At 43.9% G+C, this 16743-nt stretch overlaps 3 protein-coding genes across 5 annotated transcripts; 2 read left to right on the top strand and 1 right to left on the bottom strand.

Moving 5' to 3' along the window:
- The first annotated feature begins 3186 nt into the window (after window positions 1-3186).
- LOC112455934 lies at window positions 3187-9617 on the top strand. The gene is made up of 6 exons (XM_025018154.1): window positions 3187-4727; window positions 5169-5827; window positions 6005-7085; window positions 7262-7416; window positions 7622-8740; window positions 9108-9617. The coding sequence occupies exons 1-6, from the start codon at window positions 4725-4727 to the stop codon at window positions 9208-9210; spliced, it is 3120 nt and encodes a 1039-aa protein (XP_024873922.1). The 5' UTR covers window positions 3187-4724; the 3' UTR covers window positions 9211-9617.
- On the top strand, window positions 9613-14687 carry LOC112455936 (NKAP family protein CG6066). Its single transcript, XM_025018158.1, has 4 exons — window positions 9613-13242; window positions 13611-13704; window positions 13804-14249; window positions 14355-14687. Exons 1-4 carry the CDS (start codon window positions 13139-13141, stop codon window positions 14530-14532), a joined length of 822 nt encoding a protein of 273 aa, XP_024873926.1. The 5' UTR covers window positions 9613-13138; the 3' UTR covers window positions 14533-14687.
- Window positions 14688-14739: 52 nt separating this feature from the next.
- On the bottom strand, window positions 14740-16231 carry LOC112455935 (rhodanese domain-containing protein CG4456-like). 3 transcript variants are annotated; one of them, XM_025018156.1, is made up of 5 exons: window positions 16085-16231; window positions 15819-15958; window positions 15342-15542; window positions 15035-15197; window positions 14740-14963 (listed from the first exon to the last, which is right to left on the bottom strand). In XM_025018156.1, exons 3-5 carry the CDS (start codon window positions 15469-15471, stop codon window positions 14900-14902), a joined length of 357 nt encoding a protein of 118 aa, XP_024873924.1. In that variant the 5' UTR covers window positions 15472-15542; window positions 15819-15958; window positions 16085-16231; the 3' UTR covers window positions 14740-14899. The 3 variants fall into 3 exon arrangements, with proteins under 3 accessions (XP_024873924.1, XP_024873925.1, XP_024873923.1); XM_025018157.1 differs by lacking the exon at window positions 15819-15958; XM_025018155.1 differs by lacking the exon at window positions 16085-16231 and having other exon boundaries at window positions 15819-16072.
- Window positions 16232-16743: the final 512 nt, after the last annotated feature.

Genomic DNA, 16743 nt, shown 5'->3' with positions numbered 1-16743 from the left:
AATTCATATAAATTTTATATGAATTAAAATTAAAATCACGGAACATTAATATCAGGTCGAATTATTAAGATTGCCATGGATTGAACGAAGTCACATTTTCCCAAAGGAGCAAGACTTCGATTTGCAGGGTCTGCAAATAGATTTTGCTATTTAAGGATATCTAAATACTTGAATTAGAACAGTGGAGCGATGAATCTATCTACGTTATGCGCCGTTATGGCATAACTAGGTGAGCATGCATCCCGGCGGTGCATTCATCACTCAATTGCATCTCCCTCCAGTCCCTCCTCTTCTCTTCCCGATACTCATGCATGCACATGATTACTCACACGTACGCGCACACATACAGTCTCCTCAAAACATTCTATAACTTAATGCATGAGTGCACTGCACACCGGCGCGAAATTTGGGAAAAACCAATGGAAAATTTTACTATTCTATTCTATTGTTATTTAATACTTGTAATTACTTAACACACGCGCATTATTCGGCAAAAATAATGTCATGTTTCTCGGAAACGAGAAAATAACAGAATTTAGGTAGGATACAGCGGGTACACCCGAAATAGCAAAACGCCCGTCATATTTACGTAAACTCGTAACGAGTGTTTGCGTTTGCGTTTGCGCAAATAACGTGTAAAGATGCAGTCGCAAAATGGTCAGTAAAAATATTGAATTTATTTCAGGCAACGGTTTATTTAACGTTCGTTATTTTTGGCCAGAAAACTCCGGGTGTAATCACTAATCAAGTTGTAAATAGTTGGCATATTATTGATGGAAGCAAATGTACATATTTTGACTGCAAACACATCTTTGCCGCAAAAGCACCGTTATATAAATATGAATCCTAGACGCTAGACGGAACTAGCGGATTCATGTTTACGCAATGTTTGTGGCAACAATACATAAATTTATCTTTAGCGTTTGCATAATTTTGATGCAGTATGCACCCTTACGTTTCGCGTGCGTTGGGCACGCACAAGTAGCTATTTCACTTAACATTTCAAAATCTAAATTTATGTGAATTTTATGTCATTTCCTGTAACAATTATTTAATTACTAATTGAGATATATATCTTTCGATACCTATATATGGAAAATCATCAGAATTATTAGATTAGAAGAACATATTTTACCGTATATTCGACGAAAGGTTACGTGAATTAAAATCGATTCAAACTTTGCGCCCATTAAAATATTTCTTTTATCTTTCGCACATTGCATGTTTATCTAGTTTCAAGAAGCTAGCCCTACAAACTTGAAATCGTAACTCATTTCAACTTGATTCACAACCTGGATCACCCTGGATCATTGCCCTAATACAGTACGAAACAAGTATTTATCGGGAGCATATGCGGGAAATGCATACACGCTTCGGTACGATACACGCATAAATTCATGCGTTATGTACAGTTTACATATTATATTGATGGTAACAATTTACACATTGCAATTTACATATCTTTGCCGTAAAAGTACTATAAGTATGAATCCTAGACCGAACTATAATTCATGTTTACGCAATGTTTGTGGCAATAACAAAATACAAGAATTGTTTTCAGCAACACGGTTTGCATAATGTTTTGCACACTCACGTTTTGCTATCTGGATAACTTTGTACAAATATAAAATGTATTTGTCGCTCGGGAGAAACATGACAAATAATATCGTCAATATCGATACTAACGCGAAATAAATATATTATGTGTACAATAACAGTAATAACATATATGCGTAATTCCGGCACAATTTTTCGCGTCACGCTCCCGGATTTTCTTCCGTGCAAAAGTGGATTAGCTCGCTGCCTCGACACGCGAGATATCCCCGTCTAATTATAGGTACGCGGCTGTTTACCGCACCCTCGCGCGTTCACGCCGCTATCGGATTTACCCCGTGACCGCGTTTCGCGGGAATTAGATATTCTTAATTGGCACGTGCGGCGACGTGCATCGCGCGGACGATGAACCGCTTTGTAATAAGCGGAGATGATAATGAGCGCGACGCGCGAGATCGATAACCGCTTGGAGGAAGAAAAGGAACGCCGAGTGGCGACCGCTCGAGTACCGTTGATGCTGCAGATAACGCGATAAAAGAGTGTTATCAACGGTCTCTTCAGAAAGGGAGAGAGAGAGAAAGATAGAAGAAGAGGAAAACAGAGAAAGAGATGTGCAGAAAAGGGTGTGCGATATCCGAGTTCGATATCTCCGTCGCCTCGTCAGGACTCGGGATGAGGCGCGAGCGAGGAGGCTGTGCCGGCGCGATGCACGCCCCGGTGGCCGCACATATGTCATGTATATGTATTAGGAGCAACGAAACGTTGTCGAGCGGCGATAACGACGACGTCCTCGACACGCTTCGTCTCGGCGATACGGGTGTACGCGTCTCTCCGCAGGCTCCGAGCTCCGAGCTCCGAGAAGCTCGAGAACATCGGGGAGACCTCGAGAGTCGGCCAGTCGGGGGGATGGTTGCGGATTGCGGTGCACCCCGTGCACTCTATACCATACCGCGTTTATACAGGATGTTCCACCTATCTCGAGCTCATTTCAAGTTATATCCGCTTCCTCTATGTGTGTCATCGCGGGGAAATGTACGAGGAAAAAATTATATTATATAATAGGAAGGTCAAGATTGTGTAATGTATAACTTTTACATGCATAATGTTTCTTCTTTGCTTTCGACTGTCAAGCTGCGAAAACGAAAAAAGACAAAAAACGAAGCGAAATTATCGCCATTTTTTTTTTCATCTAGACTAGAAAGCGCCAAGCTCTTCGATTTTTCTTTCCATTCAAAAATAAATTTGGATTTTTAAACTTAACATAGAATTTGATAGAGAAACAATGAGAAAGAGAGAGAGAGAGAGAGAGAGAAACGAGACAGAGAGACAGACAAAGAAAGAGAGTGAAAGAGAGACATAGAATAACTGCCCCCCTTTGCACCAATCAATATAACACGGCGTATTGTTCTCTGTTTAAAAGCTCATATGGATGATCGATTCAAGATAATTTTGACAATCATAATATCCGTCTCTTTGAACAAAATAATTTCACGGAAGATACCGAGAGAACCAAGCTAACAATAAGTGGAACGCTCTATATACCGACGTCAAGAGTCTCGACAGTTGACGATCTCGTGGACAGCAGGGTGAAAAGAGAGACGGCAGCGGCGAAATCCACCTACCCGTGTAAGTACATACATACATATATGTATATGTAGACTGTAGATAAATTTCCATGTTAACATCTCTGCAATAAAAATCAATTGTCGTCATCGTGATACCAATGCACTCTGAAAAATTTATATAAAAATCTTTAGTTTTAGTATATCCACCTTTCGATAAAAGTTTCAATTAAAAGGATATAAATAATTATTACTATAAAACGTACGCTTGAAAAAAATCTATATTATTCCAATTAGATATGTTATAACGTTTCTCTCTATATACACTTGACACCTGTCAGTATATGTATATGCGTGTAAAAGATTATATACGTATATAAAATATACATATTCATCTGTGTGTGCTGAAAATAAATACTAATGTTTTCCATTTCCGCTCGAAGATCGGTTACCCATTCCAAACAATCGGGGGCGGGGGGACGCGATTCGAGACTCCTGATAAGGGGTATTTATGTAAATTCAGTTTGTTACATCATATATCATTATGGATTCGATCGGAAGCGGGAATAGCATATTTTCCTTGAGACACGATCAATGACGCTTAACTGAACCCGGAGGGCGGTTACTAGGGCACAAAAATTCCGATAAGTGAAATCCGAGGAAATGCTGCCAGCGAAATCACAATTTGTGGACAGCGAGTCGCGTCGTCCCGTAACTCTCGCGGATACATTCACCCATAAATCTACATTTTTCAAGTATCGAGAGGTCCTGTTTTATCTTTTACCAGCGCGAGGAGCAGCTAGCTCCTCGTCGGATCGTATTAATTTTACAATCGTGCGGTCCCAATTGATAGATCCACAGGGAGCCGCGTAGATCCGGCGCAGCAGTTTCCTTCCTCTTCCTCTTTCCTGGCGTTTCGGCCGTCGGCGCCGTCGACTTCGGGGTTTAGGGCGTTATGGACAGAGACGGGGAAAACGAGAGGGAGAGGACGGGGATGGCGATGAGGATGGGGATGAGGAGAGAGCGAGAGGCCGATCGATGCATTGAGGCGCCTAGTGGCCAGGCAGGCAAGGCACCAGGCTCTCTCCGCGCGAGCACGGACGGAGAGCTCAGCCCCCGAGCCCCCGTTCTGTTCACCCCTGCCCCAGTATACATGGCCTGCAGCGGCGCGGGCGGCGCGCGACGCGGCTGGCTTCCCTCTGGGGAAGGTACATCGGTACATGGTAGCGTGCAGTTGCGCATCGACCTCCGGGGCGTGCACGGCGAGTAGCGGGTGGCGGCACTCCTCGTGAGTGCAACATCAACGACGACGGCTCACGGCGGTAGCGGTGGCGCGTAGGCGGGGTCCCCGTCGTCGCACTCTCTTCTCCGGGAGGCTGACCCGTGGTCGTCGTCGTTCACTGTCGAGCCGTCGGGGATGTCGTTGTTGGTACCAACGATCACTGCCGATCGCGATTCGTAACTTTAGTCCTCTTCTCTTTCCCGTTATTCCCGTTCGTCTCGTCGTCTCGAGCCATCAGTCATGCTGTCATCATTGTCCAAAGCCAACATCCGAATCGCAACGTCGGAATTGTCCCTGTGATATGCTCGTTTCGCTGGCGAACTATTATGGTAAATCAAATTTGGCTCGTCCTGCTGTTGATTAGATCGTATGTCAGTAATTGTATATGACATTTATGACGAATAAAACGCTGAGTAGAATTGAATTGGCGCGATCGTGCGCGAATGTTTAAAACACTCGTCGAAACAGGTGTTTACGATGCGGCGCGGTCGCGATGCACATTTTACCTCTGACTCTGACCGATCGATTTAAATCTCCGAGCCCGCTTGAGACGTGGGCTGACACTAATACGATTAGCCCGTGGTCCGCGGAATAGGATACTCGCATATTGTCGTGTTATATATCGTTAAGAATTGTTAGAAGAAGTTGCTAAAATCACGATTGAACGGTTCTTGAAATTCCGCGATAATCATTACAAATATCAAACATAAATAAAATAGATAAACCCCTTCAAAGATGTATATATCACAAATTGGTTTTTCGCTGAGCAGGAGATAGCTGATGCCGGAGGAGGATCCGACAACAATAACAGACAACAGTATTTTCAATCACCGCATCGTATCGGTATCGTCTCACTGTTGTTGTTGCTGCTGCTGCTGCTGATCTCTGACGCGTCGAACGGCGGCGGCGTCGGGAGCGGCACGGCCGCCGGGGGCGGAAGCGGAGGCGGGGGTAGTAGCAGTAGCAGTATCAGTAGCAGTGGCAGTGTCAGCATCATCGGCAGTGGCGTTGGTGATGGCACTTGCGGGTTGGCCGAGTTGACGTGTCGGGACGGCCGCTGCGTGCCGATCGACGCTTACTGCAACGGTGAAGATGATTGCGGCGATGGCAGCGACGAGCCGACGTTGTGCACGCCGTGCAATCGCACGTACCACGGTCGCGAAGGGCACACGTACAAGCTGGACCTGCCGAGGCCCGCTGAGGAACGTCTGCCGTTCCTCTGCCACTTGACGTTTACCGCCGCCGGTCAGGGTTACGGCGAGCTGGTCCAACTGCTGTGGGACGCGTTCAGCGTCGGCCGCGTCGACGCGAATGCCGACAACTACTTCACCAGCTGCCCCGAGGGCTCACTTCAGCTCGCCGAGCTCGGTAGGCACTTCACCGGCGGCTCGTGGTGTGGGGTCAGCGAGGGTCGCGCGTCCTACTACAGGTACTCTCTCTCTCCCGAGCTCATTCTTATAATAAGTGCACGTCGTTTACACCCGCAATTGCGCGAATCTTCACCTTTTCCCTGGCTAAATTCAGTTCTGCGAATTGTAAGGGCTTCTCTTATTATCATGATTAATAAGTAGTAATTATCATTAATAATGATTTATTATTAATGCAGCGAAACCAGTACGGTCACTGCCTCTATACGGCTGTTCCATGCACCATCCGCGGTGCCGTTCGAGTTTCGTCTCCGTTACCGCTTTGTCTCGCGCAACGAGGCGGTCGCCCGACTGGGCAAACCGGAACTGCCAATCGAGCGGGGCTCCCCGGTGCCGGGCACCTACTGCTCCCGCAACTTTTACGAATGTCACCTGAAGCAGTGCCGGTTGCAGAGTCCAAACTATCCGGGCGAGTATCCGCGAAACGCAAGCTGCCTGATCACCGTGCGCCAGAAAGAGGTACCTACGTGCAAGCACGCCATGATATCCGTCAAGAGCACGCTTGCCGGTCCGGTCGGTCTCAGCGCTACCGTCAACACGAGCCTCAGCGTCTGGCAGGACTGTTCCCCCGAGAGGGACCGTTTGATCTTCCGCGACGGGGCGCGAACGGAGGACCCGGTTCTCCTGGTATACTGCGGTGGCCCGCTACCGCAGGTGACCGCGCGCGGACCCGCCATGCAGGTGGAATTCCGCAGCTCGCCAGTCGCGATACCGCTGGGCGCGTCGTCGCTGCGACTGGAGCTTGAGTTACGCGTTATCTACGTCGACTCGGACGGGTTGGATTATGCCAAAGGCCCGCACGGCTGCAACTTTTTCGTGAATGGCACCGGCGTCGGCGGCAAGCGGAGTGGCACGATACGCGCACCTTTACACGCGCTACCACCCGGTTCTAGCTGCACGTGGAACATCAAGGGCGCAACCGGCGACCGCGTATGGATATACTTCTCGTCATATTCGCAACGCGATCTCACCGGCAACGGCGAGAACAACGCAAGCGCCGGTCAAGTGACGCCAGATATCTCCGCGGCGTCGGTATGCGCGGTTAAACTCGTCTTCTGGGACGGCGCGCAAAATACGGGCCAGCCAATGGCCACGCTGTGCGACGACACGCCCAAGCTGTGCGCCCATGCGGCTCTTCGTAATGTCACCAGGAGCACGAGGCCGTGTACCAAAGATGAGAGTTACCTGACGACCGCGCCGAGCCTGACCCTGAGTATGGAAACTGTTCTGGGTACCGCTCTCCATCCGATTAACTTCCACGTGAGTATACGGGATGTTGCATCTATATCTTGACCACCCAAAATTTTCCCATTTGCTTTGGTGATTCAATTCAATTGTATATATTGTATTTTTCTTTGTAAGAGAAAAGAGAGCTTTCCTTGGCCCAAATTTAAATAAAATTATTTACTTACAATTAGTTTCCGTTCTCGTTCCAGGCGCGATACGAGTTCATCTCCACTGTTCAGACCGGCGAACCCTGGGGCGATGGTATCTGCAGCCGAGTATGGCGTAAGGTGCACACTGGCGAAGTGATGTCACCGCGCGACGTACGTCTATTCGGGCGAGGTGGTGCCACCAAGCTGGATTGCAGGTAGAGAGTGTAGAGACGGAATCAAATTTCTCGCAAGTAACGATCGATTTAGTCGTTAGAAAAACAAAGAAAGACTTGTAAGCAAACGCAAGTCCAAAATTTCAGCGTTGTAATATCTTTTTGCCTTACTTGTGGATACTGGGTTTGTTGGATTGAGAAATCCATAAATATATATGTATCTCGATACCATGCCCGATCTGTGCAGATATCGCGTGGAAGCTGGTAGTGGGGAACGAGTCCGTTTGACGTTGCATAACGTCAGTCTCGGCGAGTCCACCATGTGCACGAGCGATTCAGATCCACACACCGGTAAACCGCGCTGCGTTCAGGAGGTGGGGTCCAGGGAGGCGCGTCTGGTCATTTACGAGGCGCCATGGCGAGACGTGAAGCTACCCCGGGCGTGTCTGTGCGACAACACGTCACATTTGCCGCTGACATACATCACCTCCGGCCGTGCGCTGGAGATAACATTTTTAGTGGACCAGCAAGCGCCCCACGAAGACTTCGAGACGCTCTTCTTCTACGCCAGCTTCGAGCTCATTCGTGTGCCAGAGTGCCCGAGAAAGCAGAGGATCCGTGGCGAAGGTGGCGAGCTGAGATTCGTCAATCCCCCGCTGTCGAGACCGGACATTTATTGCGAAGGTCTTCCTTGGCTGGTGGAGGCGCGCGAGAACCGCTCGCTCTTCGTCCTGACCTGGGGCTGGTTTCTGCCATTGGAACCGCCGCCGCTCACCGGTCCCGAGACATCTGGTGGTACAAGCGGCGATCAGATCAAGTGCCCGACCACCAATCGCATCCTCCTCTATTCTGGCTGGCCGCCGAAGTTGTTGAAGATAGTGTGCCCGGCGGAACCGGGTGCACGCGAGTTCACCGTGCACGTGTTCTCACAGGAATGGCTAGGCCCGACGGAAGAGGGCAAGTGGCCGGGTCCGCCGAGACCGCCCGCATTATTGCTGGACTTCGTGGCACGGGAATCCGGCCAGGCAGCTGCCTCCTGGCTGGAGATCTCCAAGAGTCGCGCGGCGCTGCGCCGGCAGCTGCGTCTTCCGGAGAGAATCCCGGGCGCAATGATAGAGAACGAGACAAACGGCGTGCCGTCGTACATCGGCGATTGCCCGCACAAGTGCCCCGAGCTGGGTGCGTGCATCGCCGCCAGTCTCTGGTGCGACGGTCACGCGCACTGCCCATCCGGTCACGACGAGGCCAATTGCGGGAACGGCGCGCGGCTACTCGGACTGCTCCCGCCCATCACATGGCTCGTCGTCGCCGGCGTCGCTGGAATTGTCACTGCCTTCGCGTGCCTATTCACTATTCTTATTAGCAGGTAACTTGAAGTAACTGACAACACAATAAAAAAAATCAATGTTAATCATCACCTTTATTCACATTAGTTGTCATTATCAACGTAGAACGGTAAAGTTATTATTATACATAGCGTTTGCTGCTAGACTTATTAAGCTTTCCATCGTTATCGCGTTTTTCCAAATCCTTAGATTTTAAAAACCAAAATTATTACATACTTATATCTATATTTTATCTCTTATACGTATTTTATGTAACGTTGGAAATATGAGAGCATTCAGCTTTTAATCTAATTGTAAGATGAATACAATTTAAAAAAATATAATGTATTTATACGTCAACTTGGTAGAACACTCTCTTTATCTCATCTTATTACTCATCTCTTCTAGATCCAAAGCTCGCACAAAGAGACTTCACTACCAGGGGGCGAAGAAAAGCAAGAAGCCGCGACGTGCACCGACCGAGGAGACGCTTCTCGGAGCGGCATCCTGACAACAGCCGCCCGGTTTCGTGGAGTACATTCACGTGGACCGGGAAACGACTGTCTAGCGACGCTAATTCTGTGCTTCACCGTCCAATGACTAACTCTACTCGACAAATCCTCCCCCGTGGTGCCATATACATATATATAATCGCGCAACGGGTGATGAGATTCCTCAGAACTCCGCCACGCGCTTCTTTCTTCCTTCATTCGTTTTCCTCCACCGAGAACATGACCTCGTTCGGTCGTGTTCATCCTCGTGTCTGCCTGCGTCGACTCGCGTCGAGTCGAGTCGAGTTGAAAAGGATCTATCCATCGAATGTCTTCTGTTCGCGAGATATATTAGTGATGTACTTATTTGTGATAGTCCTCTATATACATATATATTTCATTACAATTACGCGCTGTGTTACCTCTATGTACACACACACACACATATATACACATTTAACACATTATACACACACATAAAATGCATATGCATGCGCGTGATGCGTGTGTGCGAATCTCTCGATTTAGGTGTAGTTTTAAGCGTGTCTCGACGGACGGAAAGTAAATCCCGTGAAGCTATGCGGCACTCGGGCGAAGTCTACCTTTCAAACGCTATTATTACCTGAAGATATCCTAATTCGCGTGTTCTGACATATAGTGATAATTATTTTAGAGACTAGAAGAGAGAAAGGGAGAGAGAGACAGAGGATGAGTCGCTCTCTCGTGGGTTATTCTAACAAAAGATAGATATACATAATACATATATAATAGATTAGAGCCGAGAACAAAAGTACGTTTTATGAATAAGATCATATATTTCAGAATTATATCGATAATGAGATTAATTGAATGATGTTGAAGTATAAAGTGTGTAGTTAGCGATAAAGAGAGATGATAACAGGTCAGGGTTCGTAGAATATAGTATATGTATAGAGTGAGGACGCTCCGCCATATGCGAGAACCCGCGGTCTCGTGGCGGAACTTAAACAAATATACTGCCTTTTTCGCACGTGGGATTGTTCGGATGTCGATGGAAATTGCATTAAAATCTTTGCGTCTTTTGATTCAAGCCCCAGCTATATCGTGTATGTAAAGTTCATTTCACCTCCGTATCTTCTAAAATATACGTAGGCATTTTTACATATTCCTATAAAAATATATATACATTATTTTTACATATTATTACAAACTATATTAATGTTACCGATTGTTATTCGGCATTCAAATTGATTTACGATCTCTAGATGAATATTTATTTATTTATTTAATATATATACGCGATACGCGAGCGATGTTTGTATAACAATATAGACTGTAAGAAAGGAAGAAATGGCACACACAGGAGGAAAGTCTGAAGTCGCATTCGCGCACCGCAATGTTATATTCAGAAGCAATATTCTAAAGCGGTGAGAGAACGGCTCACATGATACTCTTTGCTCTGCCAGTATTCTGGAATAACAAAATATTATTACGATATCTCTCTTTCGGGAGAAAATGATCTCTGGCTCGATGATCAGCTCGCCCAATTCCGACTTTTGCTCCGACTTTTTCTCAAGTAGTTTCTTGAAGAACCTTGTACATATAATCTCCGATATGCGTATACATGTATATATTTTACAAAGGGTGTTTCAAAGCTTTACTGGCAAGCTTTCAGAGCAGATTTCCGTCGAAGGAAACGTTCTCCGCGTCGCGTCGCCTACGTTTGCTGTTACTTTTTACACATTATCCACTCAGTCGTTCATCGCAGGAATCGCGCGTTTTCGCCTCGACAACTCCGATGTTGTGGAAGCTTGCCAAGAGATTCTGAATATCTCCTATAATGTTAATTTTATACTATGTATACATAGCGATACACATAATGGAGCGTAACGTTAAATGTGCGTAGTGCGTACATACGGGACGGCCCGGACTGGTCTTAGGGCGGCTCCGATTAATTTGATCGGCGATTAATTCAACCGGCAGAGAATTGCTTAAAGCATAAATTTCTGACTACATAATTCGTCGTCCCTAATCTCTTTTTTTTTTATATACCGAACAAGAAAAAAATTAATAATTCTACCAACAAAGTAACACAAGATATCGCTCGATAAATTAATCGTTAATTAAGTTAATCGAAGTTTAGTCCAAGTCTCCCTGAACTGCCCTGTTGAAAAAATAAGTTTTCCCGGGGTGCCTCTCGTCGGACCACGTGGAATGCGCATTTAAAAGATCAAGAGGACTAGAGATTGTAGCTCGATGAATCAGGACAGAGCGGACTAAGATGAAAGATATTTAGATATCCGATTGATAAAATTCTAATCTCTAGGTCGCATCTCGCATCGCCCGATGCCATGCTGACTGCAAATTCGATCACCCGTATCACCCAGCACGGTAGAACTTGGGCACGCCAAAAACTACTGTACATGTAGCTGTTTAATGGTAAAGACATAATGTAAACATATTTACCGATGAAATAGACAATGTTGTATTTTTAGCGGAATATATATTGGATATTTTACCGGGCAAGTGCTCATATTGCGCCTTTACGTGATCTCTTCATGTACAGCGGTATTCATTAGCGTCAGAATAGATATTTCGTTCTTTGTAGCTGAACTTTTAATACTTCTCATCTCTTAACTCCCTCTTTTTCTTTCTCTTCAATAACATACAATCGCGGTGCCTATATATTTCACTTCTTTAAATGCAAAAGGTATATCCGTAGCGCAGCTACACAAGAGATAGAACGTCAAGTTCATTCCTTATATAGTTGAATCTTTTGTACTTTCTATTCTTAACGTAACGATTATGTGTTAAGTATTCAGTATTGTATTACATATGTATTTCATTTTAAATGCAGAAAATATAATATACCTAGCGCAGCTACAAAGAGCAGAAAGAGAAGACTTACTGCCGCTACCATGCCTGCCGAATTCGTTATGATACGGACTTTCTAGTTTCTCTACGTATGTACACAATATATGCATATGCATATGTATAATTAAGGTAGGCGACAGAGAGAAAGAAAGAAGAGAGAAGTCTATGCACCGGACCACTGACCAGTAGAGAGATCATTAGTAGAAAACTGGAAATAACGTCTCGAAGCGTAAAGTCACTCAAACTCGCTCGTTATTCGAAAATCGCAGAGTGCTGCGGTATTATGCAAAGCACTGTGCCACTCGTGTATACACGCCAATTTCAATAAAAGCGACAACTTTTGTCTTGTAGGAAACATCATATCGAGCACGAGTACCATTTACGAGCAGCGTTTACCGTTTACCTTCTACCCCTCTACCGCAGTTAGTACCGCACTGTGTTTCGTTTCACTTCAATTTGTGTAGTGAAGTTCGAAGCACATCTTTCGATATGATTTTTCTGTCTCGCGAGTGAGTTTTCAAAAATTCTTTCGTGGTTATCCAAGGTTATCGTGCGAACACTGCGAATCTTCGGAATTGAATGTATAGAAGAGAGAAAAGCTTACAAGACATAAAAGAATAAGGAGGATAAAAGTACCTTGTTTCTCATGGGGTCCCAAAGAGACGGACGTTCATTAAAAAAGGGGAAAGAGAGAAACGGAGCGATTCTGTGCAATTTTATTGGTGTAGTAATTAATCTATTTGGGTGCGAACCTTCTTTTCTAACCTAACCTAACTTACCTAACCTCTCGTCGTCAACAATAGTCAACGGTCAACAACCATCAACAACGGACGTGTCGCTCGCGAGGACGGATAGGAAGGTACAGGAATACCGCTGGGTTTTTATCCGCCGGTCAGATACATCGGATAAAAAAAGAAGAACGTGTCCAGCAACAATAAATCGAATTTATTGAATACGTAATCGTAATGTATAATTTTGTCGCACCTGTCGCGAAGCAAAGAGTGACGCCGTAACGCCGCGTCTTAACACTTGACACGTCTTAACGACAGCAAATATTCATAAAAGAGGAAAGGAAGATAGAAGATACGCGAAGAGATGATGAACGAGAAGATGATGGACGCGCGAAGGCGCGAGAGAGAGCTGATAGGCTTACGCGGAGTTCCTGAAGCTTGGACCAGATCCCCGACGCAAATTGAATAGTACGTAGACATCTCCATTAAATAGACTTAAATAATCTTTGACGACGTATCTGGCTCTTTAATTGCTGCCACACACACACATTCAGCAGATCGTCGAGAAAGAATTTAACTCTGTAAACAATTATCTATAGCCTGTGGCCTGTGAGGTTAGGATTAGTCTTGTTATATGAACTAACTTATCAACTTGAGATCTGTGACTTTTGCACAAGTTATACGTTCTACACGAGTAAAATTTTGTTATACGATGTATAATCTATTAGCAGTTTGTATTTAAATGTACTTGAATTCCGTTCAACAGATTTCCATCAGTCTTCAAAATAGTACAAGTGGCATAGCGTTCAAGTCTTGGTTTGTTTTTTCATTTGCAGCAGCTCAGACGAGGAGGATGAAGATCTGAGTAAACACAAGGATAACGCTTCACCAAAGGATCGCAAAAGAAAGAGGCACGATACTAAAAAAAAGGTACCAGATTAATCATGATCAATATTTAATCAAACATGATATTCATTCATGTGTATGTAGTATATATGGACAAGTGTTATAATAAAATTGAACATGTAGAAGAGCAAGAAATTGAAGAAGGAAAAGAAAGCGAAGAAGGAGAGAAAGAAGGAGAAAAAGGCGAAGAAAGAAGCAAAGAGAGAAAAGAGGAAGAAGAAGAAAGCAAAAAAAGAAATCGACAGTAGTAGTTCTGACGATAGCGGCAGCAACAACAGCAGCGATGAGGTAGTCTGGGTGGAGAAAACCATGGTCACTGATAAGCCGAAACCAAAGAAAGACTCGAGTTCGGACGACAGCGGAGACGACGGGATGGTTGGACCCGCCCCGAAACCCCACGTGACTCTCTCGGCCAAGGATTTCGGCAAGGCGCTGCTACCGGGTGAAGGCGCGGCAATGGCGGCTTACGTCGCCGAAGGGAAGCGCATACCCAGGAGAGGCGAGATTGGTCTCACGTCGGAGGAGATCGCGTCGTACGAATCTGTCGGTTACGTCATGAGTGGTAGCAGGTAACTTATTATCAAACATGTAGAAAATTCTTATATCTCTATGTATTCCATATATTCCATATTGTGGAAGACAAGATTTCACAAACGTCTTATCTTTCTCTAAAGGCATCGTCGCATGGAAGCAGTTCGTATTCGAAAGGAGAACCAGATTTATTCTGCCGACGAGAAGCGTGCCTTGGCGATGTTCAGCAAAGAAGAACGACAGAAGAGGGAAAATCTTATATTGGGACAATTTAGAGAGATGATTAACCACAAGAAAATGGCGCAGGAGAAAGGGAATTGACGAATTTATCGTGACTAATATTGACACACCTTCTTGTGTCTGTATATATTGTATAAATTTTAAGCTTTTGTAAATTAAGCGAAGGTGATGTACTCATATATAAAAAATATTAATGTATATACATACTTGAATAAATATAGTAACCATTTTCTCAATTTTCATGCAGTAGTTTGGGTAACGACAATTGAAAAATAATATGTCCATCCATTACATCAAAATAAAACTTTAGCTTTTATTATTTGCATAATAGAACATCTTAATATCGTTATTAAAAATCAGTGCCACGGTGAAATCATTCTATTAATAACATTGTAATGGTAGTTTCTTTTTTATGTTCAACTACTTTTTTGCTTCACTGTTACTCTGTTCACTTTCTTCTTCCTGCACTTTTTTCTTCCCACTCCAACCAGCCTCCAGGGTAGTGATGTGCCCTGCCAAATGAATAAATATATAGAGCGTTCTATATAATAGAAATCTACTAATAATTTCAAAAGATATATACTGTGTGTATCCTAATTTCTGCATGGTTTGTTGCATAGACATGCTTCTTTTGCCAGACCGGCAGCTAAATATGATTTTTGTGTCTGTAGTTGGCTTAGGCTTGCCATATTTTTCCTGAAACTCTTCCTCTGAAAAATTTTCGAATACATTCCTAACGTCACCCACTGAAATAAATAATATATTTAATTACTTGCTACTATATATTATATTATTCACATAATCATACATTATACAATATTGTCACTACGTAACGTTCAAAAAATTATAAATTTTCCAAAATTTATGTATGCAACAAAAGATTTCTATACTTGGTATATGGATGCTTCCTGGTAATGCGCCAGTCTCGCTTATCTCAGAAGGCTCTCTAATGTCAACAATCAGGGTGTTAGGCTCCTTTTGTTCTTCCAATAACTGTTCATAATTGACTTCGAGCGCCATTCCGTTTTCGCACAAGGCTGCACTGTCCTTTTCTCGACAAAATATATTCGAAGAATATAAAGTCCGTATCACTGAAAAGAAATTTGTATTATTTTGTTCAGCAAAACATCGATATTTCAAATACTACAACATTAATTATATTATATTCTATTCTATTAATTAACACTAATAACATTATAATAAATAACTTTAGTCACTGTGCGTCTACGTAAATAAAGCAACAAAGAAATAAAAGATAAAAACGAAAAAAAGTTCCGAGGAAATTTATAGAAATCTGGATATTTATAGATACTATAATTTCTATATAAATCTCCAAATCCTGCTACAATAGAACAGAAGATACGCACGATTGCCGGCACTCGGACGGTTAAGCGTAATTTCAAAAAATCGTTGAGACCTCGGTGACAACGGCGAGACGTATGGGTTTCCGCGAGAACGACTCGACAATGCGTACGACGTCGACGCTTGATACAGTCGGCGAGAAAATCTAGTGTACATAATGAATGTCAATTTTTTTGTTGCTGAGAAACGCGATAACACCGTGATGCACGATTGTTCATGATACGACATACGACTTGCACTCGTGTTTGGTATAAAGTATATAAATACCTACATCTCTACATCGTTAATAATAATAATAAGCCGAATAAAGCGACAAAAATAAGTTGACAGGTCTCGACACTAGAAACAACCCGCGTTGTATTTGTTAAAGCCAGTTCAAGGTTAAAGCCGAAACTCCAAAAGAATTAAGCCGGTTGCCCCTTTAAGGTTGCATCATAAAGGCATAAAGGTCTATTCAGACAGCTATAGCTATGTACATACATACATACGTAGCGTCGAAAGTGCTATTACGCTTAATCATCAGGAAATAATTAAGCAACATTATATCGATCTATCTATATTTGACAGCTCAAACACTCAAAATCCAAAGAAATTTAAGCGCAAATTTGAGCAACGCGAGTGGTGTAGTAAAACAATTGGAAGATATTGCGGTATATCTCTCGAGACTTATCCGCGATATCGCGAATCGCGAAGAATAGTTAAGCTCGTAGCAAAATTCATTAAACTTTTAGGATTAGTTTTATTTATTCTGATTGATTAAAAGGCCCGGTTGCACCGAAGTCGCATAATATTTAACCTTATATAGCTTAACATTCTTCGTCTTTTTCTAAAGGGACAGTTAAATGCAACTGGGTCCAATTAAATTTCAATTTAATCTTATAAATCTCAATCCATAGTGTGATACGGGCTTTAGAGTTACCAAGAAATTTG

This window comes from Temnothorax curvispinosus, unplaced genomic scaffold (assembly GCF_003070985.1).
Source record: "Temnothorax curvispinosus isolate PA1 unplaced genomic scaffold, ASM307098v1 QBEX01006528.1, whole genome shotgun sequence".
Classification (NCBI taxonomy): Eukaryota; Metazoa; Arthropoda; class Insecta; order Hymenoptera; family Formicidae; genus Temnothorax; species Temnothorax curvispinosus.
Note: the sequence above shows the minus strand (reverse complement) of the source record. Positions and strands in the feature narration are given on the sequence as shown.